This window comes from Dendrobates tinctorius, unplaced genomic scaffold (genome assembly GCF_039654945.1).
Source record: "Dendrobates tinctorius isolate UK_male_01 unplaced genomic scaffold, ASM3965494v1 ptg000105l, whole genome shotgun sequence".
In the NCBI taxonomy this organism is placed as follows: Eukaryota; Metazoa; Chordata; class Amphibia; order Anura; family Dendrobatidae; genus Dendrobates; species Dendrobates tinctorius.
Window position 1 is genome coordinate 200,693 of NW_027361773.1, and position 15,508 is coordinate 216,200.

The 15,508-nt window shown below is 45.9% G+C and overlaps 2 protein-coding genes across 6 annotated transcripts in view; one reads left to right on the forward strand and one right to left on the reverse strand.

Annotated features, from left to right (window-relative positions):
- DHTKD1 (dehydrogenase E1 and transketolase domain containing 1) overlaps positions 1-9,224 on the reverse strand; it is a 124,532-nt gene extending 115,308 nt beyond the window's left edge. Inside the window, exon 1 of the mRNA XM_073588976.1 lies at positions 8,877-9,224. Coding sequence (XP_073445077.1) covers positions 8,877-8,973 — 97 coding nt within the window. The 5' untranslated portion in view covers positions 8,974-9,224. The remainder of the gene's footprint in view (positions 1-8,876) is intronic.
- A 583-nt stretch (positions 9,225-9,807) lies between these two features.
- UPF2 (UPF2 regulator of nonsense mediated mRNA decay) overlaps positions 9,808-15,508 on the forward strand; it is a 123,549-nt gene continuing 117,848 nt past the window's right edge. For 2 of the 5 annotated variants that reach the window (XM_073588979.1, XM_073588984.1), the window contains exon 1: positions 9,966-10,120. The gene's annotated coding sequence lies outside the window, so the exon portion shown is untranslated. The other 3 variants (XM_073588982.1, XM_073588981.1, XM_073588983.1) reach the window with 3 other exon arrangements.

Here is a 15,508-nt window from a genome sequence, read left to right on the forward strand (position 1 = left end):
GCATTCATTGTCAGAGGTAGCTTTTTATGCTGAATCGCAGAGGTTGGTGGTGGTTATTGGAGAAAGGTGTTTGGTGGATTTATCTGTGACTGTTGCTAGGTTTTGAGTGTGTGATTCCCTTTCATTTCCTACTTTGGTTTAACCCCATCCTCCACTCCCCGATGTATCTTTCTGTTATGTGTGTGTATATATTTGTATGGTATTTTTCATTACCCCTGTTCGTATTACCTTATCAGTCTGGTTGGTGTATTATGGTACACTACTACTCCCCTCTTCCCTGGGTGGGGGAAGGGTACAGACTGAGGACTGATTCAGGAGCTAAGGCATGGTACATGGCCCTGGTATCTTCACCATCAGAACTAATCCAGGGAACAGAGCAAGCTAGGGTGCCCCTAGAGTTAGGGACAAGGAAGGAGCCCCTAGTCCTGAGACACTCGACAACAGAGTCGTGACAGTTGTTAGAGGAGGGTGCCAGGTTGTAGAACATTATAACTGTAGGGGCTAATTAAGGGATATTATTACTGCTATGATGTATTTTATTTTTGAGAATACTGTTTTCAGTCAGGGGAGAGCTTTCACTGTGCAGGGCGACAGTGTCACTTTTTTTTCTTCATCTGGTGTAGTGTGGAAGTTGGAGAATGTGCTCTAGACAACTGTTATTTTCTGCAGCGATGCGTCCTGGCTGGAAAAAGTGATGGTGGTCTGCACCGGATGAAGAAGAAAAGCAAAGATGAATATCTTGAACTAAAGAAGTCACTGGTAACTCAGTGTGATACTTGTACACTTTCAATATATAGTATATACAGAATGATCACTGTACATTGACACTATACACTGTATACCATGTACAGAGCTCCTGTGTATAATGACACTTTTCGTGATAGTATACCATCAAACATGGAACAAATACCAACACACCATCACCAGACCACATATTACCACCACATAGTGACTGAATACTCCAATACTGATTATTAAAGGGAATCTGTCACCCCCTGGACGATTTTGATGTATTACTATGGGCATACAGGTAATAGAATGGTTAAACCACAATACTAATATTACCATAAGTGTCATTATACCTATGAGATCTGTACATAGTGTCAGTGTACAGGTAGTATAGTGATCACTGGTAACATTATACATTGGAGCTCTGTATATAGATCAGTGTACAGATAATACAGTGACTTTATACACAGGAGCTCTGTATATGCTATTTCGTTTAAGTGTATAAGTAACACACTGACTTACCAGTCTCGAGTTGAAGTTTTTCATCCAGCGCAGACCGCCATCACTTCTTCCAGTCAGAATTCATCTCTGCTTAACATAGTAATGTACAGCACCACTTCCAGAGCACATCCCCCACTTTTTCCCCAACTTCTACACTACGCCGCTGAATAAAGACGTGCATGCACCATTAATATATTACCGTATATACTCTTGTGTAAGCAGAGTTGTTCATCCCCTTTTTTGGGCTGAAAAAGACCCCTCACAACTTTTACACGAGTCATGGTTCCACTTACCTGCTCACCGATGCAGGATGGAGGTCCCCAGAACATGTCCGCGCTCACCTGCAGCCTCTGTCAGTGTCCCGGTGGCTGCTGACAGGGTCATCATTGGCAACGGGGCAAGTGCCGGGGTTCTGAGCTGGAGGGGACACTGGCGCGTTATGGGGACCAAGTGCCTGTGTCGCCGCTTGGTCAGGCCCCCCCGACACTTGCGATATTCACCTGTCCCGCTGTGTCTTCTGCGTCCTCTCACTGATGTTCAGGTCAGAGGACGCGATGACGTCCATAGTGTGCGCCCTCTGCCTGAACAGTCACTGCAGAGAGCCGGCGACGCTGAGGAGCAGCGAGCATCGACAAGAGGAATGTGTCTTTTTTTAATTGCAGCAGCATCATTATTGGGTATAATATCAATTGTGCTATATATGAGCATCTTATGGGGCCATCATCAACCTTTATGGAGCATTATATGGGGCATATTTTTCTATGGAGCATCTTATGGAGCCATCAACCTTTAAGGAACATTATATGGGGCATATTTTATTATGGAGCATCTTATGGGGCCATCATTAACCTTTGTGCAGCATTATATGGGGCATATTTTAATATGGAGCATCTTATGGGGCCATCATTAACCTTTATGCAGCATTATATGGGGCATATTTTTCTATGGAGCATCTTATGGGGCCATCAACCTTTAAGGAACATTATATGGGGCATATTTTAATATGCATCATCTTATGGGGCCACCATTAACCTTTGTGCAGCATGATATCGATATGGAGCATCTTATGGGGCCCACCATGAACTGTATACAGCATTATATGGGGCATATTTTAATATGGAGCATCTTATGGGGCCATCAACCTTTATGGAGCATTATATGGGGCGTATTTTTCTATGGAGCATCTTATGGGGCCATCATAAACTGTATGGAGCATTATATGGGGCTCCTGATTCAATATGGATATTCAAACACATTTAACCTACTGATGTCTCAATTAATGTTACTTTTAATGGCATCTATTTTTATTATTGAAATTTACCAGTAGGTGCTGCATTTTCCACACTGGGCTTATACTCAAGTCAATAAGTTTTCCCAGTTTTTTTGTGGCAAAATAAGGGGCCTCGACTTATACTCAGGTCGGCTTATACTCGAGTATATACGGTAGTTATTATGCAGCCCCCCATTCTAAATATAAATTATAATCCACCACTGTAACCCCACTAATTATAAATAGCCACTTTACCCAACCAATATATAGCTTAAGTAGCACCTCTACCCTTTCCCCAAATTCAATACCAGTCACACTCCTGCATCCTCAACACCCTCCACGCTGTACATCCTGCTCTCCCGATTCATTATATTTACATGCCCCCCTCCACCCCAATTCATTAGGTCATGTCCGCCCTCTCTCCCACCCCCACCTTCTATTCATTATCAACTGCTCTCCCCACTTCATAATTTAGTCTCACCCATCCTCAATGCAGCATCATTAGCTCTCCTCCATCCCCCAGTCTCAATACAAAAAATGTGCTGCTGCCTTTTCCATGTGCTTTTTTCTCTTGTAAAATTAGGGTATCGTTAGTTGCATCGATGTACACAGGCGTTAATTTTGTACGTTATATTCTGTGTGCCTCTAGTTTAATAACCTAGTAAACAGAAGATTTTTCTTCTGGATTCTGTACAAATCCACCAGAGAATACTCTTGGTATGCTTTAGACTTCAGAGGTATTCTTCCCCAAACAGCTTGATAAATATGGCATTTGGCAGAAATGCAATCAGTGCCATTATGCCTGAACATTGGCTCTATCCCGATGGGGCATTTCAGAGCTTTGTTCTCAGGGTTGGTGGGGGTTCCAGTACTCAGACCCCCATTCAACAGAAAATTATATGTATAGGCATGGCCGGGACAAAGTATTTTGGTGCCCAATGTAGATGAAGCCAATGGCGCTGCCCCCCGCCCCAAAGCAAAGGAATGGCTCAGAGACTAAGGTAGCTGAACCCCAAATGCACATTCCCCTTCCCCTCCGATGGGTTAGGTAGCAAACTGATGACCACTTCCACTAGAATTGTTAACATTTTCACAAAAAAAATGTTATCAAATGTAAAAAAAATAAAAAAAGGGTTGTAATTTCGGCTTGTGACTTATCAGGGAGTGCAATTTCAATATTCAATACAGAATCGATAATTTTTGCTGACCATTCACACAGTACAGGGGAAAAAAATATAGCGATATTCACCTCTGACATCCTAAATTTTAAATGTAGAACCCAAGGATAGTTATGGAAACTAATAAAGCGTAACTATAATAGGGGCTGTTTAGTTTCAATTACGGTGTTCAGCATTTGGCAAATACCCGAATGAAAAATAAACAGACCCCCCCCCCCCCCATTATAAATAAACGGATACGTCTGATGGTTTTTGCGTCCATCGTGCAACAAATACAGCTTGCACAAAACAGATGATGGTTCTGGTGAGGTCTTCTGGTAACATTCATGTAGTGATGATGATTCTGATCATATATTCATCACCAAAATCATTGTCAGTATATGCATACGAAGCCAAAATCATCATCAGTACATAATTAGAGCACCAGAGCCATCAACAGTAAATTAATATGGCACCAGAAACACCATCAGTACATGAATACATCAGCAGAACCACCATTAGTACACAAATGTATCTTTAAATCCACCACCCGTACATGAATACATCAACATACCCACCATCGATACTTGACTATATCACCAGAACTACTATGAGTAAATTAATAGGTCACCAGAACCTCCATCAGTACAGGAATACATGACCAGAACCAAGAGTACTGGAATACAAGAACCAAGCTTAGTACAACAATCAATTGTAATATCAAGTCTGCCCCATAGACAATTGTATTGCATGAACAGGCAACCCTACAACTACCAGTATGTCTTTAACAATGCTAATGAGATACTGAAAGTTGTTATTAACAGTCATTATCAGACTGCGGACTTTACAGGAACCACAGTACTGATGATAATTAATCAGTATCACAAATAAACACTTACATCCAGGTAACTTATAGATTACATCTTCTATGGAGTTGTCTCTTTCAATCTTCATCTTGTCTAGATGCCATGATGACTTTTCACATCCATAGCTGTTCTCTGCAGACCTCCCTTTCTTCCGGTCTTTTGCAGCAAATCATAACACAGTGCCCTTAAAAGTAAGAGTGTTATTAACAGGGATGTGGAGTTGGAGTTTATGTTCATTTTGGTGGAGTTGGAATCTGTATAAAATGGATGGACTCAGACTCCTAAAATATATACTACATTGGGTACAGTAGTACAGTGCAGGATGTGCTGGAATTTTTTTTTATAGGAATTTGGGAAAGTTAAGAAACATCCTATAAATGTCTGTTCCGTTCCTTATCTAAGGATTTTGGCTTTTACTAGAGATGAATCTGTGCTGCATAAAGTACATGCTCAGTAGTGACCAGGGCTGTGGAGTTGGGAGTCAAGGAAATTGAAGAGTTGGAGGTTTGGCTTACCAACTCCACTGCCCTGGTTATTAACCCTTTTCTGACATATGACGTACTATCCCGTCCTTGGCCTTAATGCCCATGGACGGGATAGTACGTCATACGCGATCACAGGGGGAGCACGGCTGATCGCGTCTGGGTGTCAGCTGATTCTCTTACAACTGACAACCGGTTACCGGTCTCAGCCTGGACTTCTCCCAGTTGATTAGCCAGCCTATTGTCTGTAGGGATGAGACAATATCAGCTATTCTTTTTTCACATTGGGAAACAGAATTTCCTACTATGAGCAGGTCGTCCAAGTAGGGGACCACTAGGGTGTCATTCAGCCTTATATATGACATCACATCTAGCATCAGTTTGGTAAACACTCGAGGAGCCATAGATAGTCCGAACGGCATTGCCGTAAATTGGAAATGTTGAATCCGACCCTTGAACCAGACTACTACCCGCAGGAACTTCTGGTGCCCTTGGTGTATGGGGAGATGGTAATAGGCATCCTTTAGGTCCAAGACTGCCATATAGCACCTGGCGAACAAGAGTTTTATTCCTGAACACATTGACTCCATCTTAAACGGCCTCAGCTTCAAGAATGTATTAAGCTTTTTTAAATTTATTATAGTCCTAAAAGAGCCGTCTGGTTTAGGGACTAAAAATAGGGGAGAATAAAAGCCCTTTCCCTTTTTGTCCCCCGGGGACCTCTATCAAAACACGCTTAGTTAATAGTGCTGCAATCTCCATCTCCAGTGCTTCCTGCTGTGTTTGGGACTTCATAGAAGTCAATAGGAAGGAGTTCGGTGGGTGCCGAACAAATTCTAGTTTTAGGCCTGACTCAGTTGGAGCGAAACCGGGTCGTTTGTGGACGACATAGCTGCGCACCGCTGTAGTATTACCGGTGTCCTTTATGCAGCTTTCCGGTTCCGCCTCTTTTTTTTTTTTCGGCCATTTTTTCTTCTTCTCTGCCTCCCATTGCGCATGCGCGGCTCCTGCTCCCGCGATACCGCTCTTACTTGCCTCCTCTGACCCGGGAAGCTGTTACTGAACTTCTGGGTCGCCTCAGCCTGGGAGCGCCGGCTACCTGCCCGACCTGACGCTCGATCGCTGCCCCTTAGACCGCCGGATATCTCCAGGTATTCCGCTCTTCTTAGCGCTGCCCGCACCTTATAATCTGTGAGCTCAGGATCTCCTGACTTACCCGGCCTCGCTGTATCGAGGGGGGGGGGTTACCATCCCCGGTGCCGCGCTTCTGTAATGCGTCTGTATCCCTCTGTGGGGATGGGGGGGAACCCTGCCCCATAATAGTGAGCCTCGGTACTGCTCACCTGCATTACCAGCCGGGGGGGGGCCTTCTCTCCACCCGACGCTGCTTCCAGTACTGGGGCCCCCGCTGCTCATATCATGCACGCGGGCGGCTACCAGACCAGGCATCCTCTTCTGCGGGTTCCTTCTAGGAACAGGAAACCAAACTGAGGGAGCGAGGGGGACCGCCCCATTTATCTCTCTGTAGGTTTCCTGTTTCTAGGGGCGGATCCCCTCTCTCTGTGGGTGCGGTCGTGGCGAAGAGGAAAATAATTAATTTTTCTATAAAATAGATTTTATTGTATAAAAGCGCCAAAACATTAAAAAATTATATAAATGAGGTATCGCTGTCATCGTACTGACCCAAAGAATAAAACTGCTTTATCAATTTTACCACACGCGGAACGCTATAAACACCCCCCAAAAGAAATTCATGAATTGCTGGTTTTTGTTCATTCTGCCTCCCAAAAATCAGAATAAAAAGTGATAAAGTGTCAAGTGCCCGAAAATGGTACCAATAAAAACGTCAACTCATCCTGCAAAAAACAAGACCTCACATGACTCTGTGGGCCAAAATATGGAAAAATTATAGCTCAAAATGTGGTGATGCAAAAGCTATTTTTTGCAATAAAAAGCATCTTTTAGTGTGTGACAGCTGTCAAACCAGCTATAAAAACCCCTATAAACAGTAAATCAAACCCCCCTTTATCACTCTCTTAGTAAGGGAAAACTAAAATAAATTAAAAAAAAAAAAAGTATTTTCCATTTTCCCATTAGGGTTATGGTTGGGATTAGGGTTGGAGTTAGAATTGGGGGGTTTCCACCGTTTAGGCATGTCAGGGGCTCTCCAAACGCAACGTGTTTGATTTCAATTCAAGCCAATTTTGAGTTGAAAAAGTCAAACAGTGCTTCTTCCCTGCCATGCACCCAAACAGTGGTTTACCCCCACATATGGGGTATCAGCAAACTCAGGACAAATTGCACAACAACTTTTGGGGTCCCATTTCTCCTGTTACCCTTGGAAAAATAAAAAAATTGGGGGCGAAAAAAAATCATTTTTGTGAAAAAAAATAAGAATTTTTATTTTTCCAGCTCTACATTATAAACTTCTGTGAAGCACTTGGGGGTTCAAATTGCACACCACACACCTAGATAAGTTCCTTAGGGAGTCTACTTTCCAAAATGGTGTCACTTGTGGGGGGATTCCACCGTTTAGGCACATCAGAGGCTCTCCAAACGCAACATGGCGTCCAATCTCAATTCCAGCCAATTTTGCAAAAGTGAAACAGCCCTCCTTCCCTTCCGAGCTCTGCCGTGCGCCTAAACAGTGCTTTACCTGCATATATGGGGTATCAGCATACTCAGGACAAATTGTACAACAACTTTTGAGGTACAATTTCTCCTGTTACTTTGATGCTCGTTCTGATGCCCAGAACACATTTGGGCCAGGCTGGAGAGACCTGAATTTGATGCGGGCCATCACTATGTGTCACGCTCGCAGGTGGCAGATGTGGCTTGCTGCCATGCATCGGACCTACTCGGGAGGTGCGTGATTAAGCAGCTACCTTTGTATTCACTGTAACATCTAGTGGTGAGGTCAGGCTTGTGCAGCAGGTAGCTGCCAGGTGCCACTCCAGGACGTTTGGCAGTAGCAGCTGACCCCAAGGGTCAGAGACGTCAATGTGGATAGAGAGTCCAAGACATGGCAGGATGGCCACTTGGGACAGGTTTAGACTGTGCAGACAGGATGGCCACTTGGGATAGGTTCAGACATCAACTTGGCACAGGTTCAGACGGTGCAGACAGGACGGCCACTTGGGACAGGCTCAGACGGTGCAGACAGGACGGTCACTTGGAATCACAGACACGGTTTTCAGGATAACCTGTAACCTAGACAACTACATGGACACTACAGGATGGGAAACCTCTATAACAGGGGTCCTCAAACTTTTTAAACAGGCGGCCAGTTCACTGTCCCTCGGACTATTGGAGGGCTGGAATATAGCTATAAAAAACGATGAACAAATTCCTATGCACACATCTTATTTTGACGTAAAAAAACAAAACAAAAAACAGGAACAAATACAATATTTAAAATAAAGAACAAGTAAAGTTAAAATCAACAAACTTACAGGTATTTCAATGGGAACTATGGGCCTGCTTTTGGCTAATGAGATAGTCAATGTTCGGCTCCATATTTGTCACTGCTAATCGTAACAAGTGAAGCAATTTTTCTCTTTTTTGATATCATTGTTTCCTAGGAACTCCAAATTGCTACTAGTAAAATACCAATATATATACAGCGCTACAAAAGCAATACAATTGCCCACACGGAGACATACAGACTGCACTGCCCATCAATGCAGTCTGATCAGTGCCCATCAATGCAGCCTTGCCAGTCCATATCATCTTGGCCTTACCAGTGCCCATATTGGTGGAACTCCGCTTTTACTTCAGGCTCAGACTGGTGTGGTGCGAGAGTTCCCAGTAGGCAGGTAAATGTCCCCAATAGGATCTGGCGTAAAAAAACAAACAAAAAAACAGTACTCACCTATGCCCCCCGCTGCTCTGGAAAGGCCCCGCTCATCTCTGTCTTCTCCCGCACAGGCGGCGTGATGACAATCACGTTGTCTGTGTACTCGCTGCATACGGAGGGCAGCGCAACGTCTTTCCTCTGCGCCTTGTTTTGCCCGCGATTACGGGGCCCACTGGCGCTGAGCTGGAGTAAAGTTCAATGCCGGCCGGGCCCAGGGGGCTGGATAAAAGTCCTTGGCAGGTCGCATGCGGCCCGCGGGCAGTATTTAGAGTACCCCTGCTATAATATGGGAACACAGGCTAGAGGAATGGTTCTAACAGACTAGGGGCAGAGCCCTGGCAACATACAGTTTCACAGACTGAACTCTAGGAGTTGCTCAGGCACCTCCCATTTGGGGGGGTACCCTTTTATACAAAGTCCCTTCCAGCTATTGGCTGGAAGACACCTTGCAGGTGATCACATTGAGAAAAGGTCAGAGGAGGAGGCGGCAGACGCTACGCTATGTATGTGATGCTGCTGTGAAATCAGCGACCCAAAGTCATATAACTTTTTCCAGAACGCCCTTCCGTGCACACTTTGATAACTTTTATAGCCGTTTTTAAGGGTACTCACATCAGGCCCGCTCGCTGCATTGTATTTTATTATTGTAATTTTTTATTTTTGTTTTAAAAACTGTAAAAAAACACAGAAAAGCATTGCCAAATAAGAAACTGCCGAATAAGAAAAGCTCAGCAGCCTTGTGGCTACAGGGTTGTTCCTCCTATGAGCCTCTAGTCCCATAGTACAAGCCCAGTGTTCCGGCAGCACGGATGCTCATTAGTAGCAGGACTGCAGCCGACAGGAGATGAAGAAGACGCTTCACTTCTACATGCTGTGTGCTGCTGACGAGCTAGTCCTGCAGCCAGTGTCTCCCCCTGGCGGGCCCAGCCTGGCACTGCACACAGCGCCACACTAGGTCACTTCCGCGTCCTTCACATTGCGGCCACCTACAAGCACGTACAGTGCAGGGGTCCTTCTGGTAGCCGTCTGCCTCACTGCCTGTCCACAAGCATGCACCTGATAAAAGTACCTGCTTCTACGTGTAGATAGGTAAGCATTGTACTGCAGCACGTTCAGGCAGCAGAAGTGTCCCGCGGGGTTATTGTATTCGGGAGCCCCGTGTTGTGTGCAGGCTGCTGACCGGCGCCCTTGCGGACAGCTGTGTGGAGGGGTCCTAGTGCTGGAGTCGTGCTAGGAGCGGAGTGTTTACAAATTCAAAGGTAAGCGGCTCGGTGGCCGCTCCGGGGCTTCCGTTACTGGTCGCCGTGGTGTCCGTGCGCCTCCTCGCTCAGTAGAAGGCGTTATTAGTGGCAGTTGCTGTGATTGTCGCTTACTTTCCTCCTGTCACATCCTGGGCCGCACATGGGCTACAGCGACGTGCCCGGGGGTGTGACAGGTGTGTGAGCGCTCCGGTGTCGGGAGCCATCGGTGGTGCCAGGAGGCCAGTGCCTGTCAGCTGGTGGCATCTGCGGTGCATGGCCCTAGGTGAGGGTGACCCTCCTGTGCCGTGTGGGCGTGCAGGGTCAGACATGTCCTTTCTCAGCGGTGACAGTTCTCCTCCATCGTTATAGTGCTGTTATTCCTCCCTGTAGCCCTGAGGTGGTGGACGCTCTGACCCTACTGACCAACCGCTAACCCTCTTACATCTGACCACCAGCATTGCCCAAGATGGTGGCCTATTGGGGTGCTGGTGCAATCCGGAAGAATGGCCGGTGTGTATAATGTATGGCGATCCCTGCGCTCTGGTCTGGGTAAGGGGGCGGTCATTGTAAAACAGTCGGTTTCAGTTAAATGGGACCTGTCGCTAGATCTATGGTGCCCGAACCACGGGCAGCTTGAATCCGAACCCCGCGATTGCAGTCTTTGGAGAACCTACGGTAGGTTTGAGAATCTGGCCAGTGACTATAGGGAGAGACCAGGCTAGTCTGATGCTGTCCCGCTCCAGGTGACTGACAGGTCTCTCCCTATGTACACACACAAGCAAGGCCTGTCCATCAACTACAGCAGGGAGAAGCCGGCCGGGGCTGCCCCAGACTGCTCGGGTCTCCCTATAGTCCTCAGTCGGCAATTCCGACTGTTTTCTCTGAAATGCCGGGTTTCGGAGTAAAACATTTGGCTGCAATCGCTCTGTCAGTTTCTGATGCATATGGCCGTCGTTCAGGCAGCGTGATTCTAGTGACCGGTTCCTTTTTTAAAGAAGCACTGCTGTTATTTTTTTCATTAAGTGTGTGTGTATATGCATGTAGCGTGTGAGGATAAATATACTCCCCTATGGCCACGTTCTCCTGTACGCAGCACCATTCTCTTCTTCCAGTGTGAGTATATGGGGCCTCGTTCTGACGCTCCATAGACTTATCTTGTAAAAGCCGCTTTTGGCTCACGCAGAGCGCAGTGTGATCCAGACAGTCTGCAGAGCGGAGACATCACTGAGAAGAGGAGCATAAGATAAGTATATTAATACATACACACTGCACTGTATGCACATATACACATTTGCTGAAAAAGTAACTTAATGGGAATGTTTCTTTAATTTGATATAAATAATAGTGCTGGCCGCGAGTAAAATACTGATTAGGGTAATTTTAAAGATGTTTTCCAATACTTTTATACCAATGAGCTTTACATAGAATAAGTTAACAATATAACACACAACAGTGCATGAAGTGGAACACTGTTTAGTGGCTACTGCAGACTATGTTTTGCTTATGTAGCCACATCATGTTCCACAGAGATTTACAGACATTATCATCGCTGTCACCATTGGGACTCTTGAGTCTAAATTCCCTGTCAGTATGCCTTTGGACTGTGGGAGGGAAGCGGGTTATACAAACACAGAACATGCAAACTCTTTGCAGAAGTTGGCCCTAGTTTGAGCCCAGGACCCTGCTTCAAGGCAACAGTGCTAACCACTAAACACCTGTGTTGTCCTGTCCACTACTTTCTTCAGTTAGAGCTGTTCTGCAGTACCCAGCAGCAGCCACCACAGTGTTTGATATTTTGTCTTTATATATTGTTTAATTCCAGGTACTAACAGTTGATCAGTTGGAGTGTTGGCTGTCGGACCCTACCGATCTAATATTCATGTCCTATCCCAAGGATGGGTCATCAGGATAAGGCCGGGGTCAGACATGTGAGAAACTCGCACATCAATGCCTGACACTCAGGACCGGAGCGTGCGGCTGCATAGAAGTACATGCAGCCGCACGCTCCTGTCCGAGTGCCAGGTATTGACATGCAAGACTCGTGCGAGTTTCTCACATATCTGACCTCGGCCTAAGGCTACGTTTCCACGATTAGTTTTTGGTGTGTATTTGATGCTACGTATTTTTCCTGCTTCAAAAACGTAATATCCTACAGGTCCAGCAAAAAGGATGGGATGTATAGTATTCTTATGCCATCTGTACTACTTTAACGCAATGTAATCGGGCCTGTGGAGTCGGAGTTGTGGTGTCGGTATAAAATGGATGGACTCCGACTCTTAGAATATATAATAGATTGGGTACAGTAGCACAATGCAGGATGTGCTGTAAATGTTTTCATAAGGCCTGTTTCACGCTTACGTTTTTGTTCTCAGTTGTAATCCGCCAAAATGGCGGAGAACGGATCCGTAGGCTTCGAAATACCAAAGGGAGCCACCGGACCGTTGATGCGCCGGGATCCGCCGATCCGGGAAAGTTAAAGGAGCCGCGCTGAAAAAAAAAAAATACCGCCGACATCGTGGGAGGAGAGCCGAGACATCGTCAGGCAGGAGAGTGAGAGATTTTCTCCAGCAGCCTGATAGGATTCAGGGTTAAACGTGTAGCAAAAGGCAAAAATGCGGATCCGGCCGCCAAAAAAAGTTGCATTGTCCGTCCGGAGATGTCAGCGGACGCCAAAATTTTGTCGGATCCGCCGACATACGGATGCAACGGACGAGAGTCAGTCAAAATCCGCCGATAATGCAAGTCGATGGGGAAAAAACGGATCCGCCAAAAAAAATGGCGGATCCGTTCTTTTTTTAAAAAACAGCGGATTTTGACTGATCGTGACAAACGGATGTGTGAAACAGGCCTAAGAATTTGGGAAAGTTATGAAATGTCCTATAAATGTCTGCTCTGTTCCTGATCTAAGGGTCTGGGCTTAAAACTGAGATGAATCTGTGCTGCACTTTATGTACATGCTCAGTAGTGACCAGAGCATTGGGGTCATGGTTGAGATGAATCTGTGCTGCACTTTATGTACATGCTCAGTAGTGACCAGAGCTTTGGGGTCATGGTTGAGATGAATCTGTGCTGCACTTTATGTACATGCTCAGTAGTGACCAGAGCATTGGGGTCATGGTTGAGATGAATCTGTGCTGCACTTTATGTACATGCTCAGTAGTGACCAGAGCTTTGGGGTCATGGTTGAGATGAATCTGTGCTGCACTTTATGTACATGCTCAGTAGTGACCAGAGCTGTGGGGTTGTGGTTGAGATGAATCTGTGCTGTACTTTATGAACATGCTCAGTAGTGACCAGAGCTGTGGGGTTGTGGTTGAGATGAATCTGTGCTGTACTTTATGAACATGCTCAGTAGTGACCAGGGCTGTGGGGTTGTGGTTGAGATGAATCTGTGCTGCACTTTATGTACATGCTCAGTAGTGACCAGAGCTGTGAGGTCGTGAGTCAGGGAAATTGAGGAGTCGAAGGTTTGGCTTACCGACTCCACTGCCCTTAGCGTGTTTCGACTCCACCTGCTTTACGTGTTTCAAATCCACAGCATGTTAATTTCTCATGCTGGTATGTTTTAATTTCCCCATAGACTTGAATAGACGTATTTCCATAGGTAAAAAAAATGCACATGCATTTTAAGTAGGTTTCCATGATGGTAGGGCATCAAAAATGCATTTAGGCTATGTGCCCACGTAGCGTTTTATTCCGGACACTAAAAACTGGACTCCTTCCCAGAAATCGCTCGGGTTTTTTCTGCGCGATTTCACCGCGATTATGATCGCGATTTTGCCGCGATTTTCGCGTGCGATATTCAAGCACTTTCCAAGCGATTTGAAGCATCGCTTGGAAAGTGACAGGTTGGTCACACTCGTCAAACAGTGTTTGACAAGTGTGAGCAGCTTTTTACTATTGAGGCTGCCTATGCGGCATCAATAGTAAAAGAATGTTAAAATGCAAAAAAAAAATAAAAAAATCGGGGTATATTTACCTTCCGGCGTCACGCGCTGCATTCCCGGCCTCAGCGTTCCCAGTAATGCCTTGCGCGACCTGTGATAACGTTGGTCTCGCGTTGCTATAGCGATCTCGCGAGACCACGTCATCACAGGACCTTGCCGCAAGGCATTACTGGGAACGCTGAGGCCGGGAATGCAGCGCGTGACGCCGGAAGGTAAATATACCCCTATTTTTTTTTTTTTTTTTATTTTTTTTTTACAGGGGTATGGTACCCAGGGCCTGGAGGACAGTCTCCTCTCCTCCACACCGTGGGTATCAACCGCACATGAGACGCTTAACTTCCTGCATGGTGGGCATAGCCACATGCGGGAAGTAAGCGATTCTCATGCATTCCTATGGGTGCGGAATCGCGGCAATTCTTTGCGATTCCGCACAAAAGAATGACCATGCTGCGATTTATTTTTTTTTTCCGCGATGCGATTCCGCCGCGGAAAAAAGCGCAGCATTAGCACAGGATGTGCGGAATTCTATAGGAATGCATGGGGGGGCGTTCTGTACACGATTTTTAAACGTTTTCGCTCCGAAAATCGCTGCAAAAACGCTTAAAAATCGCTACGTGGGCACACAGCCTTAATCTGTACCCATGTATGTTGATAAAGTTTTGTGTCAAAGCCAAATATAAGGAAGTATCGAAAACAAATCAACTTTATTTACGGGGAATCCGTCACCCCCTGGACATCGCAGCAGCAGAGACTCTCCTGCGCAGAAGATTGATGAAGACACTGCCCATAGAAGGGCGGATAAGATTCACATAACAGCGCAAGCGCAGGCACTGGATTACAGCACAGGAACAGCAGGTGTGATGTGCATAGGAGGAGGGTGGCATTACCATGAAGAGAGGAGGCAGGGATTTCTTCCAGGCACCGCACGCCCTAGTCCTGGAAGAAATCATTAACACATAACCTCAAAACATCTTTTTTCAACATTTAGGCTATGTGCACACGTAGTGGAAATTACAGTGAGAATTCCGGATTCCATTCCGCAGGAAAATCGCATTTAAATTCCCGCGATTTTCCTGCGGAAAAACTAGCGTTTTGCAAGCGTAATTAGCTTGCAGAATGCTGGTGTTCTCCAAGCGATCTGTAGCATCCCTTGGAGAACTGATTGACAGGTTGGTCACACTCGTCAAACATCGTGTTTGACGAGTGTGACCAACTTTTTACTATTGAGGCTGCCTATGCAGCATCAGTAGTAAAAGATAGGATATAAAAAATATTGTTATTCTTGCCTTCCGGCGTCCCGCGCAGCCTTCCCGCCTCTCTCCACGCTCCCGGTCCCAGTAATCCTTTGCGCGAATGACCGCGAGACTTCGCGCTCCCGCGACGTCATCGCGAATGACCGCGAGAGGTCGTGCTCCTGCGAGATTGCGATGTTATTCGCGCAAAGGATTACTGGGACCGA